Genomic DNA, 21,167 nt, shown 5'->3' with positions numbered 1-21,167 from the left:
GTATGCTGTAAACTAGCATGATACTGGTCACATTGGCATACATGGAGCGGTGGACGTAGTACGTACGGATGGTCGATGACGTAATGGCTATAAAACCAAAATTTCTCGCGTCGATGGGTTACCATTAGGGAACTTAAGTAACGACAACGGCGACGGCAACGAGAACGTCACAAATTTGCATATTTACTGGAAAAAACAGTAGCTTTGCACGCCCTGCACGTGCGTTTTTCACTTTTGTCCATTTCTTTGCCGTCGTCAGCAAAACAAAAACGTGAAATAGTCAAATTTGAGGTTTTAAGGAGAACGTCAGCACTTGACGATAGAGTTTCATTTTCTCCCCTAAATGAAGCGCCGTTCCGACCAATGTCGTTTTTGAGGAACTACCACACCCTTGTCATATTAAAAGGGTTGACATGTTTACGAAGTGATAACAATGACGCGAATTTATATTTTGAGATGACGTTCTCGGTGCCGTCGCCGACGTCGTTGCTTAAGTTCCCTATTGACTATGGTGCTTCGCGCGCACGCGCCTTTCCGCTATAACCTTTACTTAAAGAGGGTGACACCTATTACTATAAAAGTATTATCTCTAGTGGCCCTTCAGAAACAAAAATTACAACAATGATGAGAAAAAGGCAATGTAGAAACAGTGATCACAAAAAAAGATCAGAAAAATTCTGAAAGATTAAAACAAAAGAGAAATGTTAAACGAATGACCAAAGATTAGTAGAAAGGAAAATCTACTTACGTTGATATGAAAAACCACGCAATCTTAAAATTAGAATAACTGTTATTATTATTATTATCATTTCTCAGTGCGTGAGCGGGCGCAATTCAACAAATTCTGCAATCTGATTGGTTCCAGGAGCGGGCGGAATTTTCTCATCCGACCCGCTCACGGTGGGCGTAATCCTAGCCTTAGTTGCGTGAGCTTTGTATGATGACCTCAAATTTCCATTTTTTTTTTACACAGACTCCGTTTACATACAGACGTTATTTTTCATTAGACAAGAGGATTGGAAATAGAATTCAAATAAAAATAATTCTTCTTGAAACGTTCAGTGCGTAAGTCACATTAATACTGCATTCGCTATCAAGCGCGGTGCGAGTCAACAATTAAAAAAAGTGATTTCAGAGAGGAAGGGAAAAACAGCTAAGGGTCGGTCCGTATAGCGAAAACTGTCACCACGGTCTACGACCTCGGGCAGCATTTTCAAGACCTCGGTCACAGTTTTACCCTATACAGACCTCCCAGCTGGCAAACAACATGTATATATATATGTTTTCTCAGTGCGTGAGCGGGCGGAATTCAACAAATCCTGCAATCTGATTGGATCTGGGAGCGGGGGAACTTTCTCATCCGGCCCGCTCGAGGCGGGAGGAATCCTAGCCTTGGTTGCGTGAGCTTGTGTGATGATCTTAAATTTCCATGAATTTTGACACCGAATCATTTCACTAGATAAGAGTTGTGGCAACTAATGCTTCTTTATTTCTGGTAATGTTTGGCTTCAATAAATAACAAAATATATAATTTACTTAAATTTAACAGCACAATATAGCACCTTAAAAATTTTAGGGAAGTTTATCTTTGAGCTTTAAACTATTTCCAGCTTAGGCCATCCCCTTTTTTTTCTCCGTTTCGCGTCGTCCGACCGACCCAAATTTTTGGCATTTTCAAAACAAAACAACAAAAAAAGCTAACGACGTTTTTAAGTCATTTTATGTAGCATAGGATCGAGTTTCGGTGGTTGATCCTTTTCCCCACGCTGTCTTAATTTTGCAACAACCTTCACCAACTTTTCCGCCATATTGATTTTGGGTTCACGTCTTGTTGTTTTCCTGGCACCACAGCTATTATGCTGGGGTACCAGGGCTCCGATTCCGAGAATGCTTATGATTTTTTTTAGGTCTTTTTTTTTCAATCCGACCGACCGACCAGATATCAGGAAACGCATTCGACGGTAAACAAAAAAAAAAAAGGGGGGATGGCCGTAGTGCCTGTTTAAAAAGGGGCGAGTTCAGTTCGCTCCCACTATGAAGACAATGAAGAAATAATTAATAAAACTCACTTAAAGTCATATTAAAGCTTTTTCTGTTGGTCAGCCGATGTCACAGAGAAAGAAAAATTGTCTTTTTCTTAAGAGTGAGCCACACGTTGGTATATAAGCAGACGAGCTCATTTTTTCACATGGAAAGAAAAAAACAACTACTATTAATAACTATTAATACACCAGCCTAATCTTCAACTTATTACGTTGATAAGAATCATGTTTTTCAACCAAAAGAAGCTTGCCGGAAACCAAGGGGGTTGGCTGGGTGTCTACGGTTGCAGCAAGATATGCTCGTTTTGCTGGTTTTAATCCACGCTTTTGGCTCCTCAGCCTAACAAATACGTCGCCTCCTGAGTAATAATCTGACACGTGGAATAAGTTGGCTGAATCACTCGTGCAGTCTTTTCCTGGTTGTAATTTCTGAAAGAAAGTCAATGAAATGAAACGTTTATTAAACAAGCTCTGTACAAAAAAAAAAAGATATAATATAACAAAATACAAACAAAAACAGAAGACACCCGGAGGCTTGTTAGCTCTAGCGGGGTGGATCCAGGGGCGGATCCAGGATTTTTTTCAGGATGGGGGGAGGGGAGGGGATGCGCGCACCTCCTACACCCTCCCCCTAGATACGCCCCTGATCTATATAGGATCCGAACCAAACGGGAATACATGCAGTTTTTTCCCCAAAGGAGACACTTTGTGACGTATTAAATCAGTACCATGGTGTGGTCAGTTTTCGGTCAAATTTTTGTCCAAGAAAGCTAATAAAATGAAGATTTTTATTTTGAGAAACTAAATATTTTAAGCCAAAGCCGATACAACGTAGATTTGATTTTAGTGATGTACTATATTTCGGCTGGCCAAACCAGCCTTCTTCAGGTACAATGAATGTAAACTCTCATTGTACCTGAAGATGGCTGGTTTGGCCAGCCGAAATATAGTACATCACTAAAATCAAATCTACGTTGTATCGGCTTTTGCTTAAAATATTTAGTTTCTCAACTTGAAATAACGCCGATCAGATCAAGCCACTGATCCAACGTACACCGACAGGAAAATTGTCCACGGTTGCTTGCTTCGAAACTCTGGAATTTTTATTTTCCCCTCAAAAATTCGTAATGGACGTTAAAATGGGCAAATATGAGCGGGAAACTGATTTTAGTGTTAGTTTTTAAAATTTTTTGTCTTTCAACTTTCTTTTTTAAAGAATGCTTTAGTTTTTTGTGATTAAGTTATGTGTTCATGGAAAGCTTATTTTCTTATCTTAAAAATGATGTATTGCTTTTTAAATATTTTTTGAGAAAAAAAAAATCCTTCCTTTTGGGTTTTTGAATTTCGCGCGTTTATAGACACGATACCAATTCAGTGGATAAAACTTGTAACGCAAAGAGGTCAATATACGCGTCCCGAATTAAACAGTACGGTTCGTCTTAGATTTGATTATGAAGACGTCGATTTGTCATCGGTCACTTCGAAATATCTTTACAATGTTTTTAAAAGTGAAAAGCAAACTCCTCCCTCTGCTCGAAAGAGATTTCAGGGTCTTTTTCCATGATCTCCAAGTTGATTGGAAAGAAATATACTCACTCCCATTTTAAGTATCGTGTTCCTTATTTTGTTATTTTTTTGGGTGGCATGAGTGTCTGGAAAGGTTTCAAAATTTGGGTTAAAATAATGGAAATTAAGAGCGCGGAAATTAACGCTGCACTTTATTAACGTCGCGGAAAACATAACATAATTAGCGCGACTTTAATTAACGCGAGTTTTAACGATTCGAGTTAATTTCCTATAACAAGATATATAGGATTAATCGATTCGCCATTCTCCACGTTTTGCAAAAATGAACTGGAATCCCTCGAGCATTTACTTTTAAATCGTGAAATAATACGATCTTTTTGGGAGGCCTTCCGTTATTGGCTCAAGTTATGTAAAATAGAATTAGAACCTCTGACAGTAGTGGATGTTCTATTTGGTATTTTTAACGCAGGAGAAGGCTTGATCTTGGTAAACCACCTTATTCTAGCAGCAAAGGTATATATTTATAGATTTAATTTATATGGGTCTTAGCCAGCATTACGGGTTTTGAAAGCAAAAATCAAAGTGGTATATGATATTGAAAAGATTATAGCAATTAAGCGGAATAAAGTGGATAATCGTATTAAAAAATGAGAAAAAGTCGAACCTTTTTTTAAGTATTGTTTAATAGTTTATTCTGTTATAGTATTCTTCACCCCCTTCTGTTGTTGTTGGTGTTGTTTTTTGAGTTATTGTCGTGTAGTTAAATTTGTAAGTTATCTACATTTTGCATGGTAATTAATCTAGAAAAGTTTGAAAAAGTTATAAAAGGAGAATAGCAAAGCAACTCGAATGGACAAGTTAAGGCAAAAGGAAAAAAAAGTTCTTGTTTCAACTGTCAAGAGGGCTTTCCCGGACATCAAGCTCAGAGTTTGGAATTCCCTCTATTTCCGACATTTTGCAAACCGGATATCGTAAAAAGAACTTCATCGAACGTACCTCAAAGACAATTTCGCTGTGGTTCAAAACTTTCAGCGAAAATTGAATTTGATTGTGTCTTATCTCGAAGCATATGCTGCCGCCATGATGGTACCTCATTGTCAGTGCTAAAAGAAAAACAAAATTGTATATATAAAGACAACTAAAACAAAAAAAATTTAGATATTGAAAGAAGTGGCACATTCAGCAGAAGTAAACGAATTTCTGATTGAGTTATATGTTGGTGTCGGAATTTTTCTCAATTCTAGGAACAAGGGCGAATTCACTAAACCAAACAGGAACGAAACAAAAACTGTTAAAGACGAAAGAAAAAAACTGCACATAATTAGGAGCCCATCTGGAGCGTGCAACTTCCATACAGCGTCTGTGAAACGGCGTTTTCACAAGAAGGTTTATTTTTAGACTAGCCCTTCCCGCGAATTAGGTCAAAAATCAAAGGTAGTTCCGGTTTGGTAACCCTATGACGTCAGCTTAATTTCTTGTAATTGGTCATCAGGCTCCTGTGGGAGTCTCATTCTCGGAAAATTCAATCTAAAAATAAATCGGTCTGTGAAAACGCCGTTACACGAACACAGTAGAGTTGTAGGCTCCGGGTCATGGGTTCCTGACATAATAAAACGCATTGGAATTCGGTCTGTTTTTGGTCGGAACAATGGTGGCGAAAAGGTATTGAAATACGGAGAGAATCTTATCTAAGACGATTCTTCATCTCATGAACAGGCGCCGTCCTCCGAGCCGATTTGAAGTTCTCGCTAACGCTCTTAAGATGGAGCGCTGTTGTTCCAAATTTCCTGCGCATAAGATCTGGACATCCATGCTTCAACAAAAAAAAAAAAAAAGATACGTTAAGGTTTAAATTTACTTACAAGCAAGTTTGTCATTTACTCTCCATTCGCTTGCTGAAGCTGTGCACCACATCCTCGTTTTCGATGAATGACACTTGTCATCATGAAGTTTGAATAGAGAACCTGGCGGTACATTGATTCGTCCGTGAGCCTGTACATAGAATTTTTGACCAAATACTATGTCGACTTCAGTACCAAAGAGAACAACGCAAACCTGTCCATCATGGCATAAAAAATATAGTATTAAATTCCACCTATTCTAATGTTGTCACCACTTTAAATCATCAGATGTAATGATAACCGCGTTTTTTTGAATTTTCCAATACTGACCCCGTACTTACTGTGAAATTGCTTAATTCAAATGTGTATTTGCACGCTGGGAGGAAATAAACAAACAAAGGAAGAGGCGGTGATATGAAATTTGGCCCGCGCGGGATCACGAGAGGCACGTGTTTCCTTCTCATCGACTTTCCGCTGGTGCCAATCGGTTGATAAATTACCCCTCGTTGTTCATTGTTCGAGCAAAAGGCGTGGTAAACGGTGCATGACGAAATCATGGGGACAAAGAGAACTTAATATTTCCCTCTTGCGCGTTTAATTATCATAACAAGCTCAAGAATTGATTTAACATAGAGTTTCTTGAGGGCTAAGTGCAGATTTTGTTCTAGTATAGGGCATCGTGTGAAGAACAAGGAAAATAAGAACAATACACGCCCTTCCTATGAAAACAAGTCGCAGTTTTTGGAGTTAAAAGCTTTTTATATTTTGCATACGTACTTGACAGCGGAAATGCTGCGGCCAATATTTGTGAAAGCCAACTGGTGTGTGCTTAGGATAAACGATTTTAAATCAAAGAACACTGCCGATAGTGTTATCAATTTCGAAATCGGCCTAAGTGATCAACAGGAAGTCCTTTACGGTAGGGAAGGACTAAAATACATTGAGTTTCCGTTTTCAATTAACGTCTTTCAACAGGTTATGTAGCGTCCATCCCGGCGAGGCTCCCCGACATCGCGACACACTAGAAAAGGGTTGCAATTCTATATACGAAAAGTAAAGCACAATTCCAGTCAAATATTCTCCGCGGCGAACCAGCTTATAATTCAGATAAAGTCATTTAGCTTCAGCGCCATGAACCCAAAGGAAACACAAACCAAACTGAAACAACCAAATTAAGTGTCAGTTACGCATGTCCCGCCGGGCTACTTAAAACTCTGCGGTCTGCATGTTGAATTTACCCTTTAAAACGGAGGAATTCTCTTTAATCAGGTAATCCGGCATGAGTGTGCTATTATCCTCTAAACACTTACCATGTGAAATCTACTGGATTACGAGCCGATGACTTTTAAAAGTTAATTTTACATGTTACTGTGTCAGTTTAACTTGAAGGAGGCAGATAAACCATCAAATAGGAAGTCAATTATCGCAAAGATTATCGCCGTAAACAGATCAATTACGGACATATTGATTGTGTGGGCGTTCGTTGGAGATAAACTATTCGTACTTACCTCAGTGGAGCATTCGATAAATGACCTTTTTAAAAATGTTTTAACGATTGACCCCAAAACGTTATTGTGACCTGTGTTTCACGTAATATTGGTATCATTTCAAAACTAAGACACTATCTATGTATTCATCAACTGAAACAAATTTATTATAACCTTATCTACCTTTACCTATCATATGCCGTGATTGCTTGGGGAAGTGCTTATAAAACGCATTTGCAAACGTTGCAATCTAAACAAAATACGGTCCTAAGATTAATGTTCTTTGTAACTACATCTTGGCCTTACACTGAAAGCGCTCTCCCTTTCTTAAATCTTTTAGAAACTTTAACAGTAGATAATGTTTACCACGTCCATGCTTTAAAATTTACACATATGTGGCATAAAGGGCTTTTACCAAAGGTGGTTGATAACCTATTTCAATATGCTAAGAGCCGACATACAACACAAGGTATGCGTCAAAGCAAATTTCTGCAAACCGCGTATTCGAACCAACACTGGGAAACAAATGTTTTCCTATAAGGCGATTGACCTCTGGCATGATATCCCTAGTTACTTGAAAGATCTCAGTACATTTTCCTTTGCCAAAGAAGTAAAACAATATCTACTGTTTAAACAATACTCTTAGGAATTGTGTAAAAACACTTTTAAATTAATATCATCAAGCATATGGATTATTAACTGGTACTGGTCTCTTTCTTCTTTTGTTGCTCCTTTTTTGTTCAAAATTAACTGTAAATAGTTACTAGAGGTTAACTCGAAAACCTTACGGTTCCTTTAACCTCTAGGCTCCAATTACCTAAACTACTTTCCTAATTATTTTCTTTAATTAAATTGTAATGTATATAACAATCCTTTGTAACTAGTCTAATTGTGAGCTAATAAATATTGCTGTTGTTGTTGTATCTGTTCAAACATAGCAAGTAATAACTTTGATAGCTTTATTAAAAGGTCATTTAGTGAGTTTGTAGCTGCCCTACAGTATATTTATCTGTTCGGATGTTCTATGGGAACTTCAAGTCTGTAGAAATTTCTTCCAAATCGATCTAGTTCGTCCAGACGTAAAATACGGCCGTCTATACGAGAGAAAATAAGCCGCGGCTTACTCTGGCCGCGGCTTACATAAGACGCGAACACCCCGTATAAATGGTACAAAATCTACGTTTATGGCTTTCTTAAGCCGCGGCTTATCCTATCCTGGGAGTTTATACTCGTATAAATAGTTCCTTTCGCGTATTATGTACGCCGCGGCCAAAGTAAGCCGCGGCCTATTTTCTCTCGTATAAACAGCCCTATTTTCTCTCGTATAAACAGCCTTATTTTCTCTCCTATAAACAGCCCTATTTTCTCTCGTATAAACAGCCCTATTTTCTCTCGTATAAACAGCCCTATTTTCTCTCCTATAAACAGCCCTATTTTCTCTCCTATAAACAGCCCTATTTTCTCTCCTATAAACAGCCCTATTTTCTCTCCTATAAACAGCCCTATTTTCTCTCGTATAAACGGCCCTATTTTCTCTCGTATAAACAGCCCTATTTTCTCTCGTATAAACAGCCCTATTTTCTCTCGTATAAACAGCCCTATTTTCTCTCCTATAAACAGCCCTATTTTCTCTCCTATAAACAGCCCTATTTTCTCTCCTATAAACAGCCCTATTTTCTCTCCTATAAACAGCCCTATTTTCTCTCCTATAAACAGCCCTATTTTCTCTCCTATAAACGGCCCTAATGCCTCTCGTGCGTCTTTATACCACGAACTAAAAGACGCATTAAAATTTGCCCAGACCCACTACGTCTCTAGTATAAAAACCGCCATTTAATGTAATTCAACTCAAGAAGCTCTCTGTCTTACGTTGAGACAATTAACGAATGGTATCAACTTGCAAAAGCTCACAATAAGCCAGGCAAATGTTCTAAAATCTTTGCAGCAAAAAGTTTCAGCCAATTAGATGAATCTATTGGATGGAACAGTCTGAACCAAAAAATAGGAATATATACTTTGCACTTACAAGAAAACAGAAGCAAACTTTGTCCATGGCGTTGCTTGCATGCGTCAGGGCCTGCCTTAGTTTCTGAACTTTTGGCTCTCTTTCCGAGTTGTTGGGGAGAATGAAAGTTTTCCACAATGAATCTCCTTTTTATACAGATTTCTTCCCACATTTTGGAGACAATGGCGCATTGTCGGGCGCAGAACATTTTAATTATCGTCGTTCGTGGTCTGTTCGCGGTATGCTAAGATGGGCGGCATGTTGCGAATTTCCACTTTTCCTGCGCAGTTGCCAACACTGATACAGTGTATCCGAAAGGGAGAAAATGTATTTCTTTTACACACAAAACCAACGGGTTGCATGATTGCGGTAAGATAAGAGAAAACTGATCACATTGTGTGTGATGGGCGTGGAAGCCTGAAGGTTGTTTTTCCCGAACCAAATGGCTGGCAATTTAGTATTGCACTGGTCAACTTCCCTGTTTGTAGCCATTGCTAGAAGCTTCAACCCAGAATCACAAGCAGAATTCCAGCAATCTAAAGATATTAATCAAAACTTCTTATGTTATAGATAGAAATTAAAATGTTTAAAATAAAGTCATTTTCTATCTATTAGCTTCAGCCATCGAGCATGTTCTCAAATGTGAAATGGATTAGGAATAAAAGGGCATGCGAACGAAATATATTTTGCAATTCAACTTAAACTACTAGTGCTGTTAAATCATCGCTTCTAAAATGACTAGCATTATTGTATTAAGGACAATAATAATAATATTAATAGTAATAATAATATTAATAATAATAATACTGAATTAACTTCTGAAAAAGAAACCAATAATGCAATCAGAAATGCAAGTCTGCTCTTGTATTAACTATAACCAGAAATGCAATTTTGCTGATTGATTTTAATGACATTGGTGCATGTGTCCGTCATATTCCAATTCGATTTATGGAACCAAAGGGAGTCAGTTCCCAAATATTTTAATTTGATTTAAATTCATGCTCATTTTCGGGTGAAAAAGTACTTTGAGTTTGCCTGACTGATCAAAGTTGGCAGGATGTTTCGTTTGGCAAAGTTGTTTCCAGCACTATTTCACAGCATGCAGCATGAACATAGTGTTAAACAAGGCAATGGTGTTATTACAAAATACTGTTAAATTTCCTATTGACTAACTATACACCGAGTTTGTTGAAAAAAAAGAGCAGTCTTCGACGAAAACTGTTTCCATTGTAATTGCATCGAATCATTTCCTTGTCAGCCAATTTTACGAATTCCCATTTCAGCTTCGGGGAGGTTCCCTTGACGGTATGTTAATGGTGGTTTTCCACCAATCTGTTGAAATAAAGATCACAATGACGTAGTGTACATGCAGAAATGCTGTTGGACTAACAAATCACGAAGTTAATGTTCGTCTGGAAAGATGGCAACTATGACGTATCGCGGTAAGTGAAAAGCGGCAACCTTATCATATATATATTTTTAATAATTGCAACTAGAAAAACTAGGGATAGGTTAAAACGCCTTTTTCTTTATTGCTTTATATTGTAGTTCGTTGTGGTCGTTTACAAGGTTTGCTCCGGAATTTCCTTTTCGGAACTCCATCACGTTGAAAGTTTTATTCAACCCCTGGAAGTTGTATTGCCGTTACTGGAATAAAATGAATTTCTAGCCCACGTTTCCGGCAAGGACTCCCACATGTTTTCGCCGTTATGCTCTTAAGCAGAAGGGAAATTTCACTTCCAGGTATACGAACGCAGAAACTTTCAGGAACAAAACTGTAGAACATTGGCACTGTTTCACTTTGCCGTAAATGGTCATCTCCGTCAACACACTTCTTCCTATGATTAAAATAGCGAAGTGCAAAGAGCATCGCGTGCATAAGTTTAAAAGTTGGACGCGTTAATTTAACGCACGTATATTAGGATGTCAAGTCGTTAGGTGCATCGAGGACAAGTACCCTCAACCCTCAATCCAAAAACACATAACAAAAATAAAGACGGTTTAATTAGTGAAGTTCTGACAATATCAGCGGAGTTGAACTATACCGGGAAATTGTCCGGGTGAGTGTAGTCCTGAGAAGGACTGTTTGAGATGACATTGACTGACGTTTCGACAACCTGAGCGGAAGTCATCTACAGAATCAAGTGATCTGTGTGACGTCAGTAGATACTAAAAAAACTCTGGTCGTAGATGTCATCACGAATAAGTTGACCAATGACATCTACGACCAAAATAAATTCCAAAAACTTGTTGAAACTACTCAGTTGAAAAAGTCACAAAGAACGATATATAACTCTTGAAGTGACCAAGGTTTGTGTTCACTTTTTTCTTATTTTCTATTTTTGCCTTACGAGGGATACTCCGGAAGCACTTAACAAAGCAATCAACAGAAATATGACCTCACCAACAGTCCTTCATAACAGTGAAGTGAAGTGAATCTATTAGTCTCTCCCTTAGGGGCTTTGCGGGGGACTTTAACCAGACTGCTTGTAACGCGTTCAGATAGGTCAGACAACACGAAAGGTGAGCGGGTTCTTTAGATCGACTTTCGCATGACCTTGAAAAAGTGTTCACGGGCCAATATTTCGCAAGATTAAAACAAAGCGTCTCCTTATTCCCGTCAAGGAAAATCCAATATATGGCAGTAAACAGTTCGATTGCCCAATTACATTACTGCATTTCAAATGACGTCAAAGCGAAACTTTCCAGAAAGTTCCATGGAAAGATGACGTTGTTTGCAGCTGCGTTCGCTAGGCCAATGAAAATTCGCGCTCGTTTGTTTTTGTTCGATAACCCAATTAATTTTTTTGCATTTTTGTTACGTTCTGTTTTTACGTTTATTTTTCAAGGTCAAAAGAAAGTCGCTCTAACGTCCCATACTATTTAATTTCCAACAAGGGCTATGAGACGGGACCTCCGGTTAACAGTCCTTATCCGAGAAGACTTGAAAGTCTAACCATGTGAAGATATAATTACAAAGGCAGCACTTTCTCCTCAGTTAGTTAAAGACCCTAAGTGTTGGTCCGGCCGGAGTCGAACTCACGATCTTCCGCATGACAGCCCGATGCTCAACCGAGCCACCGTGAGCCACCGGTAGACATGCAAGAGGAATGAAGGGACTTGTTTTGGAATTTGACCATCGTTCTTAGTTTATCCTTGGAATTTAGGTGTTACAGAATGAGATGTTGTCACTTCTTGTTCTAAGTTAAAACCCTCAAGTTAATAGCTGACAGAGTTATTGCTTTGTTGATCTATCATAATACACTCTTTATTCATGCATGCAAGTATTAAGCTTCGAAATTCAAGCATCTGTTCCCACTTATTATGGGAGGATTGCAAACAAAACCAAAGCAGATCAAAGGAAATTCTTGCTGCATGTTTTAAAAAAACAATCACCCTAGGTAGTGGACTGTTGAGCATTTCAGACACACTGACTGTTGCTTTATAAACAACATAGACGAACTTAGACGCCAAAGTTAAATGAACGCTGTTTCTCCTTGATTGCCAATCTATTTGAATGATTCCTTAATTGTTTTTTGTTGTTGTACGGTTTTATATAGGAAGTTGTCGATTTTAAAATCCATTCCTTTTCAATGATTCTTTGGTAAAGAAACCTTAAAAAATGCATTAAAAGATATTGATATCCTATCAAGAAAACCGAATGATTTCGTGTTCGGACGTGGGAAGGTTAAACATGGGACGTCATGTCAGAGACGAAAAGGCTTGGCTTTCTAAGTTATCATAATCAGAAATCGATCGTCGTGAAGGGGCCGTCCATCGCTGCTAATAATCTGATAGTTTCCAAGTCTTGTGTCAAGAAAGTGATGCGCTACAAAAGGTCTGAAAGGGAATTGAAGATTGAAGCCGAAAGGAACATGGAATTCGAATGAAAATATAGAAAATAAAAAAAATATATAGAAAATAAAAATGTTAAAAGTCGTCTTCACTATCCCACGTTTAAGCGTGACCAGCTTCAGTTCCGGATCTGGAAGTCATGTAAGTTAAGCACATTCCTTATGTCCGGCCCGTTTTAACTTGTGAGCACCTTGCATGCTTTTGCATGATTTCGCATTAATCTGAACCCACTTGGCCAACTTGGCAACCACCTGGCACCCACCAATTACCTTATAAAGTTGCGTTGTGTTTTATCTATATAATGCAAAGGAAGTCGCAAAACTCTTCTTAGTCGTTTTTTTGGCAACTAAAATAGTCTTCTTATCGTGTTTTGCTTTTGACGGGAATCAAAGGGACACAGCCCTGGCGGGAAGTCCTGTGGTTACTTAGTTGAATTGTTTGCTCATCGAGTTCCCCTTTTGTAATTTTGTCAACTTGAGACGTGATTCCAAAATTACTCTGAGACTGAGTAGACTCTAGGAAACTATTCTTGTTGCCATTTTAGTCTCTTTGGGTAACCACTTCACTTCCTTAAGTCCAACCTATGTCATATACCATAAATGGCCTCTAAGTTGATTTAAATCCCTTTCTGAAAATTCTTATGGTTTATGCGTTTGCATTTTCTTGACTTTTCCTGATAAGGAGTAACGGAAATGTTATGGCGGCACAGGTGTAATTAAATAAATACGTTATGAAAAGGAAAATGTAAGAAAAGATTTTTAAACATGATAAACCAGACAAGTCGGTAAGGCCGTCTTGTTTACTGTTTGCTCATCGAGTTCCGCTTTTGTAATATAGTCGTGACTGGGGCCGTAATTCCAAAATTACTCTGAGACTGAGTACACTCTAGGAAATTACTCTTGTTGCTATTTTAGTATCTTTGGTTAACCACTTCACTCCTTTAAGTCCAACCTATGTCATATACCATAAATGACCTCCAAGTTGAGTTAAATCCTCTTTCTGGAAATGCTTATGCTTTACACGTTTGCAGTTTCTTGACTTTTCCTGATAGGGAGTAACGGAAATGTTATGGCGGCACAGGTGTAATTAAATAAATACGTTATGAAAAGGAAAATGTAAGGAAAGATTTTTAAACATGATAAACCAGACAAGTCGGTAAGGCCGTCTTGTTTACTGTTTGCTCATCGAGTTCCGCTTTTGTAATATAGTCGTGACTTGGGCCGTAATTCCAAAATTACTCTGAGACTGAGTACACTCTAGGAAATTACTCTTGTTGCTATTTTAGTATCTTTGGTTAACCACTTCACTCCTTTAAGTCCAACCTATGTCATATACCATAAATGACCTCCAAGTTGAGTTAAATCCTCTTTCTGGAAATGCTTATGCTTTACACGTTTGCAGTTTCTTGACTTTTCCTGATAGGGAGTAACGGAAATGTTATGGCGGCACAGGTAATTAAATAAATACGTTATGAAAAGGAAAATGTAAGGAAAGATTTTTAAACATGATAAACAAGACAAGTCGGTAAAGCCGTCTTGTTTACTGGTTTAACAGTTGCATGAAGATCATTCAGACGTCGGGTTACTTTTCAAATTCACTACTAGTAGATGTCATGCCATTCACTTATCCTCATTGTTTTTCACATGATAAGGCAGCCGCAAACCAATTACTGGTCTTTTGGCGAAAGTTCACCGTATTTAATGAATTAGCTTTTTTGCCTTACGTTACCCAGTAGACCTTTGCGTCAGACGAACTTAAGTCCCCTGGTAAGTACACGGTTGAAGACGTGGTTCAGTTTTCGGTTATTAAAATTCTTGGAGAATACAATAAAAAAACAAAAGGTCGTTTAAGCCGCCTCGTCTTTCGAGAGAGAGACAACGTGACTCAGCGATTAGAATGTTTGATTCTCTAGTGGATAAATGCAATCTTGCCAGTTTGATTTCTTGACTTCGCTAGACTTTACTTTAAAAGTTCTTTGAAATGCTACGAAAAAATGATGCCTCCCCTAACATTTTTCTCTGATTCGCTTTATTGAAGCATGATCAAACATGGATCACGAACAATGAACCATAAACACTAGGATGATTGAATTAGACTGTTTTTGTTTAACGACCGTACACCTGTGGCCAGATCACAAAACTAGTCATAGTTGAATATTATTCGAAAAGGCAAAATGCTTGGCAGGCTCGTTAGTGTATCGCATATGTCAGAACTCTTATCTTAGCGGAAAATCGTTACTTAAAAACTAATGCACCCATCTATCACATAGCACTGACAACACGTGGGTGGCTTAAAAAATTGCTTTACCGAATTTCAAATGACCTTTTTCAAAGTTCAAATTTTGACAAAGTGTAATTGAAAAAACAAACTCGCACGAAAATGAAGGTAGCCTCCTTCTCGACTAAGAATTGATTATAACCAGAGATTCATAACGGTTGAAACGTGTAACGCGCGTTCACAGATTCCGAATATTCAGTGCTAAGTACCATATGTGGAAACCCCTCGCTCCAGTTAATTTCGCGCGAGAACATTGGTGGTATTGCGTCACGGTGTTCTTGCGAACTGACTGGTTGAATGTTTCTCTCTTGTTGTTCCAAATATGGTACTTAGCAAATTGAATATTCAGAAGCTTGTTTCCCAGCACATAAGGGGCCGTTACACATTACAACCCTTATGGGTTTCTGTTATAACTGATATGAAGTATATTCAACAGCCTTCTCATAAGTCTGAGTTTGATTTTTATATATCTCCAACCACGTGACGATGGTATTTTTTGAGTCGACAGTAGCCAACAGGGTTGTTATTTACCTAAATGAAAGAAAGATACTTGCAAGCATTACTAGCATTGGTTTTTCCAAATGCTTGGGGTGCAGTATGGAATATTTTGGATTCTTTGAGGAGCACCCTCTTAATCCTTTCAAGAAGGTATCACTTCAAGACTAAGGGATGTGATCTACATGCAGTACAGATGTTGGCTGGTATTTTACGCAGTCAAATGTCAACAGCGGCCAGTCTGGAAAGATTCTTCGAGAAAAAGTCACAGTGACTCCAGTAGCTTGTAATACAAAACGAAGTTTATTGTAATTCATTTGCACATTTTGATCATTATTTAAAACTAGTTTCAACAAATATTGATTGAAAATAATTACTGCTGTGATCCTTTTTAATGTTAATTTACAACACTTCAAAATGATCATAAATTACTGGCCTCTGAACAAAATATTATCTGTCATTTAGTCGCAACTTTATTAACCTTTAACAAACTCTGCAAATTGAAATAGGAATTTTCTTCAAAGAGAACTGTGCTCTCAAATAATACATGACATAAGATTACATACACGCGAGATTCTCGCGTATAAAAGTATTACAAGAATTCTACCACCCATTCTATATTACCACCCAGCCTATTAATTACAACTGAATCCAGTGTTCATTTTTTGCAAGAGACAGTAAGCCCTCGTTCCTTGTGTCCGCTGTTAACTTATATTACAAACCGAAATGGAAATTTTCTTTAAAGAGACTCGAGGCCATGCACTCAAATCTTAACCGTACATGAGATTCTCGGGAACAAAACATATGCCATATGATAAGTATTACAAGCATTTTACCACCCATTCTATATAACCACCCAGGCACAACAATCTAGACATTTAATTACAACTGCATCCAATAGGCCATCTTTTCGGAAATAGCTAATTAACAGATTAACAAACTAATTATCACCACCCTGGTCAGAGTTTTTCTCTGTCCTTGCGTGGGCCCATTTTCATTAGTAGGGCTAACGCTCACACGGTTCATATGGGGTACAAAACTAGCACTTCACATTACACTCTAATCAAATAATTATTACCATTCAGATCCGCTATTACATGTAGAGGCTATTAAATTAGAATCAGTTAACGTTTATCCTTGCTGGATTATTTTATTTTAATTAAAATAATTATTTTATTTGTAGTTTAATCATGTTACTCTGTAAACTTGTATTCTTCGGAGATATTTGCAATTTTTGCTATATTTAAGTTCCAAAGAAAATAAAGTCATTGTGTTGTATTGTATCATTAATATTATATTCTTTTCTGATTTGTATCAATTGCTCACTGGAAAAGAAAAGAATTAACCCATTTGTTTGATGAAATATTACTCTGAAGGGTAAAACAGGTTTACTGTCACAGTGATTAATTTACTGATATGTCGCACTGCTCTTTTCATTTCGTTGTACAAATAAACAGACTCATTTGACTCGTTCCCTTCCTTTCTTCCTTGTCGGCAAGACAAAGGAAAGTGGTGTTCGAGAGGAGCCAGACTGCAAAATGAAACAGTTTTGAGGGACGCATTATGTCCCATATGGGGTGCAGGGATGGCGCAGTGGTGAGAACACTCGCCTCCCACCAATGTGTCCTAGGTTGAGTTTGTTGGTTTTCTCTACTCTGCACTAAGAGGCTTTTCTCTGGGTACTCCAGTTTTCCCCTCTCCTAAAAAACCAACAATTGACTTGATTTGCGTTAATGGTTAATTTCAGTTTACAGTGTCCCCAATTAGCGCTCCAGCGCTAGAACGACCAGACACTTAAATAAAGTTCCTTTCCCATTTGAGTTTATAAAAGCTGTATTATTCACCCGCTTGCTTATGTGAAAAAAAGTTTCCGCTATTGAGTCTTCTTTTCCATCATTTTTGTACTCACTAATTTGTTCTTACTGCTCCCGAAAGAAAAACAGAGAGACAATTGAGCAAATTTAAACGAAAGATAGGCGGTTTTTACACTAGAGAGGTATAATACGTCTGTGCGACTTTGGGCAATTTAAAGACGCATAAACGATTTAGTTCGTCCAGACGTATAATGCTTCTCTCTCCCGTCTTTATAAGGGACGAATTAAATGATGAACTAAAGAACGCATTAAATTAAATTGCCCAATGTCGCCCAGACTTATTATACGTCTCTAGTACAAAAGGTAAAGGTGAAGGTACACGTTATTTAACGTCGGAAGTTCCTTTACTCTCTAGACAGTATTCTCCCAGGAAGCCGACGGTGCGCTCATTTTACCCCTCTCTTTCCATCAGTGCTCCGTTTTAAGGGTATTTAAAGCTACTTAGGCTACAATGAAAGTAAAGAAGTCGAAACATGGACGTGGGATCCGGGGATCGAACTCGGGACCTCTTGCACCAAGGCCGCGCACTAACCGACTGTGCCACCCTTGCAACGCCATAGATGTGATCCTCGCACCCATCTGGACAATTTGAACAATTGTATCTAACCATGCGGCTTCAAAGGGACTCGAGCCCATGCCCTCTGTGATGCCGGTGCAATGCTCTACAAGCAGGTCAGTTTGTTGGGATCATGTGTTCCCGTGAAAGGACTCAATGACTCAATGAAATAATGTACATATATTTGTGAAGTGCGGGTTAAAGACGAAACTGAGAGAAGTGATCGTCGCACTTGCAGCTAGCTGGACAATAGACTACTTCGACGACGGGGCGGCCATTTTAAATTACATTGTTCCAATAGCTAATTAACAATTAAAAATCCAGGATCAACAATTTCTCCCTCGGTTAATTCCGGTCAAAACGGCTTTTGTCGGTCATATTTTCTCAGAGCTGCAAAAGTGTTTTCAGCTTGCTTCATTGATGAAGCATGACCATCCTCAACCCACCCATACTATCCCATTGCCTAACATTTGAATGAGGGCACGGAAGTGTAAGTTTTAGATCTAAAGGCAGCAAAGATTAGTGGTTCAATGCGTAAACCATAAGCTGTAAAAAAAGTGTTTTGTTTTGAGAGGGTGTTCCAACAGCTCTTGACGATGGGAAGAAAGGAAGTTAATTTTACGTGTCCATTCTTCTAACGCTGGAGCACTAATTTGGGACATTCTAAACTGAAATCAACAAATTAACACAAAACCGGAGTACCCGGAGAAAAACCTCAAGGTGCAGAGTAGAGAACCAACAAACTCAATCCACATATGACGCCGAGTCTGGGCCGAACCACATTGGTAGTACGCGAGCTCTAAACACTACGCCAGCCCTGCCCCCCCCCCCCCCCTCCTTCCGATTGCAGCCGCTAATCAAAGATCATCAAAGTCGATATATAAGAAAAAGGGTAACTTGGACCTTTAGCAACGTGGAATGATTTCAACCCTTCCGTATACAAAAAGCGAAATTCGATCAGTTTACGTCCATATTTAGATACGAAAGTGTCATAATGGCACTTTAAGAAGCAAATTAAAATCACCTCGTGAAAGCGGTGTATGCATGAGATTCCAGTGTCTATAAGTTTTCCCTGAATTAAATGTTCATCTAAAGAGTCCCAACAATTTCATTTCCATGGAATTTAAAAATTCAATGAAGTTTTGCATGGAATTCGGCTAAACAGTGAAGAAAGCCGAGATGCAAGTTCTGGTGTTATCCAGTGACCCTCAACAGATCTCTTTAGGACTTCATCCATGGCGGCAATATATAACTTGAAAGTGCCACCTCACTGAAGACGATTTTAAGTTTGAACTAGTCTTATTTATGTTTCATTTCTCTTGTTATTTCTATTTTTAATTTTTACAACGGTTACCTTCTAAGATTAGTGCAAACTAACCCTAAATGTCAGACATAACAACAGTGACTATTTTTCTTCATGTTCTTAACTTGAATTGCCCCTCTTCAATTAAATTCACTATGGAAACAGAGAGCAATGGCCTGCTTCCTTTTCATGGTACACAGCTACTAAGCCGAACCCCTAAAATCGAGATCCCAAAGTCTTGTCGAAACCCCTCTCCCTCCTCCTCCCTTCTGAGATGATCTGAATTCCGTGGGCCATTTTGCTCTAAAGTGGAATAATGTGGTTAGAAATAGCTGGCCCGGCCAAACGGGCTGTCCCGGTGAACACGATTATATGGAAAAATCTCAGCCCGGTCAGCCGGGATCTCGGCATCGTAATGCTGGGATCTCGGATAACCTAACCGAGCTGAGATTTTTCCATATAATCGCGAAAAAACCTGCACTAGCTATAGCGATGCGATGGAGCACGTGTAACGCGATACAGATCTATATATAGCATTGTAGATACCAAACACTTGTAATTGATACCTCAATACATTCTAAAACGGAAATGTCATTAGCTATAATTTAACAATAATACAAGAATATTTTCAGCCTAAAATCGGCAGAAAAATAAGAATATTCAGCCTGGGCCGGATAACAAGAGTGTATATGATTCAATTCAATGGCAAAAATGGCTAAAACATATTGATGGCCCATTCCAAATCATGAATCTGTCTTGGAAGAAGTTTCACTTTATCGTTTTTTATTTTTATTAATCGTTGAAATCCTTGAAAGAAGCGATTCCCCACTAGAATACAGCCACGATTTCTGCCGGTAACACAACGGAACATTCAGAATCGATGTAAGTCGGGAAGAGGAAAGTAGACTCTGCTCGCCGCCTCCACATTTCGTATTGAGCATGCGTTAAAAATCTAAATGTATTCGGTGTCTGTCTCGCGTGACTAGTAGCTACAAAACCACAAAACGAAAACAAACATTCGGGATATTTTCGAACAACTCGGGCAAACACACGACAATCAAGGAATCATTTCATTAGAAACTCAAGATAGTCCGTGCATACTCTTAAAATGCCATTTCATTTTTTACTGTATAGGTTTCTGTCAGACTAGTCAGTTCCGTAACCGACACACATAGGAAAAAGTCATGAGAATTCTAACAGTTACTGAATTGACCTTCTGAGCGCTAGCTTTCACTTGTAGTGTCACGTGAATTTTCATGTAAACAAACCTCGAAAGTTCGGACATTCGAGAAGATCGGACATACAACACACAGTGAGATGGTGTGGCGAGCGGATATGAAATGTTAGTTTCTTTTTGCTTTGGACTTGGAAATGATGCAACAGAGACACTAGCCACTTCGATGGTTAGCATTTGGTGTAGGACACGATAGTTTTACACTCGTATTTCGACAGGATTGACGCGGGTGAGTCTGGTTGTTCCATCTTCGATCGCTGGGCGGACGAAAACGAAATGTATTCCTCGCCTTATGTTATATACGAACTAACCTTTGTGTATGAAAATTGTCATATATGATATTCACTTTAAGGTCCGTAATAAAACCGAATAAAAGTGACTTATTAGCTGCATCATAGACAGTAGTGATTTCCACCGTTTATTGCGAGTTGCAGAATGCTCTCGACTAAAAGGCGTGTTTCCGTTTTACACGTAAAAAACGATTCCCGATTCCCAAAATCGTAGGTAAGAAACTTGAATGGTGATCTGATCAAGTTTTTTTTTTCATTTTCCGGCCAAAGTTATAGCAATCGAGAGGCGGAAAACGGAAAACGCGGATAATGGCATGACTCATCGCGGTGACTCGTTTGTGTGTTCATAGGACAGTAAATACACTACTAGTTGCATAGTAG

General features: G+C 38.5%; 1 protein-coding gene across 2 annotated transcripts in view; it reads right to left on the bottom strand.

Annotated features, from left to right (window-relative positions):
- Positions 1–1,485: 1,485 nt before the first annotated feature.
- LOC137967273 (uncharacterized) overlaps positions 1,486–21,167 on the bottom strand; it is a 28,442-nt gene continuing 8,760 nt past the window's right edge. The window contains exons 1-4 of one of the 2 annotated variants that reach the window (XM_068813796.1): positions 8,924–9,005; positions 5,432–5,624; positions 4,566–4,672; positions 1,486–2,471 (exon numbers count right to left, since the gene is read on the bottom strand). In XM_068813796.1, the coding sequence (XP_068669897.1) occupies positions 2,223–2,471; positions 4,566–4,672; positions 5,432–5,624; positions 8,924–8,950 (576 nt within the window). In that variant the 5' untranslated portion in view covers positions 8,951–9,005 and the 3' untranslated portion in view covers positions 1,486–2,222. Of the gene's footprint in view, positions 2,472–4,565; positions 4,673–5,431; positions 5,625–8,923; positions 9,006–21,167 lie in introns of those variants that run through there. The other variant, XM_068813795.1, reaches the window with a different exon arrangement.

This window comes from Montipora foliosa, chromosome 8 (assembly GCF_036669935.1).
Source record: "Montipora foliosa isolate CH-2021 chromosome 8, ASM3666993v2, whole genome shotgun sequence".
In the NCBI taxonomy this organism is placed as follows: domain Eukaryota; kingdom Metazoa; phylum Cnidaria; class Anthozoa; order Scleractinia; family Acroporidae; genus Montipora; species Montipora foliosa.
This window is presented reverse-complemented; position numbering and strand designations above follow the sequence as displayed.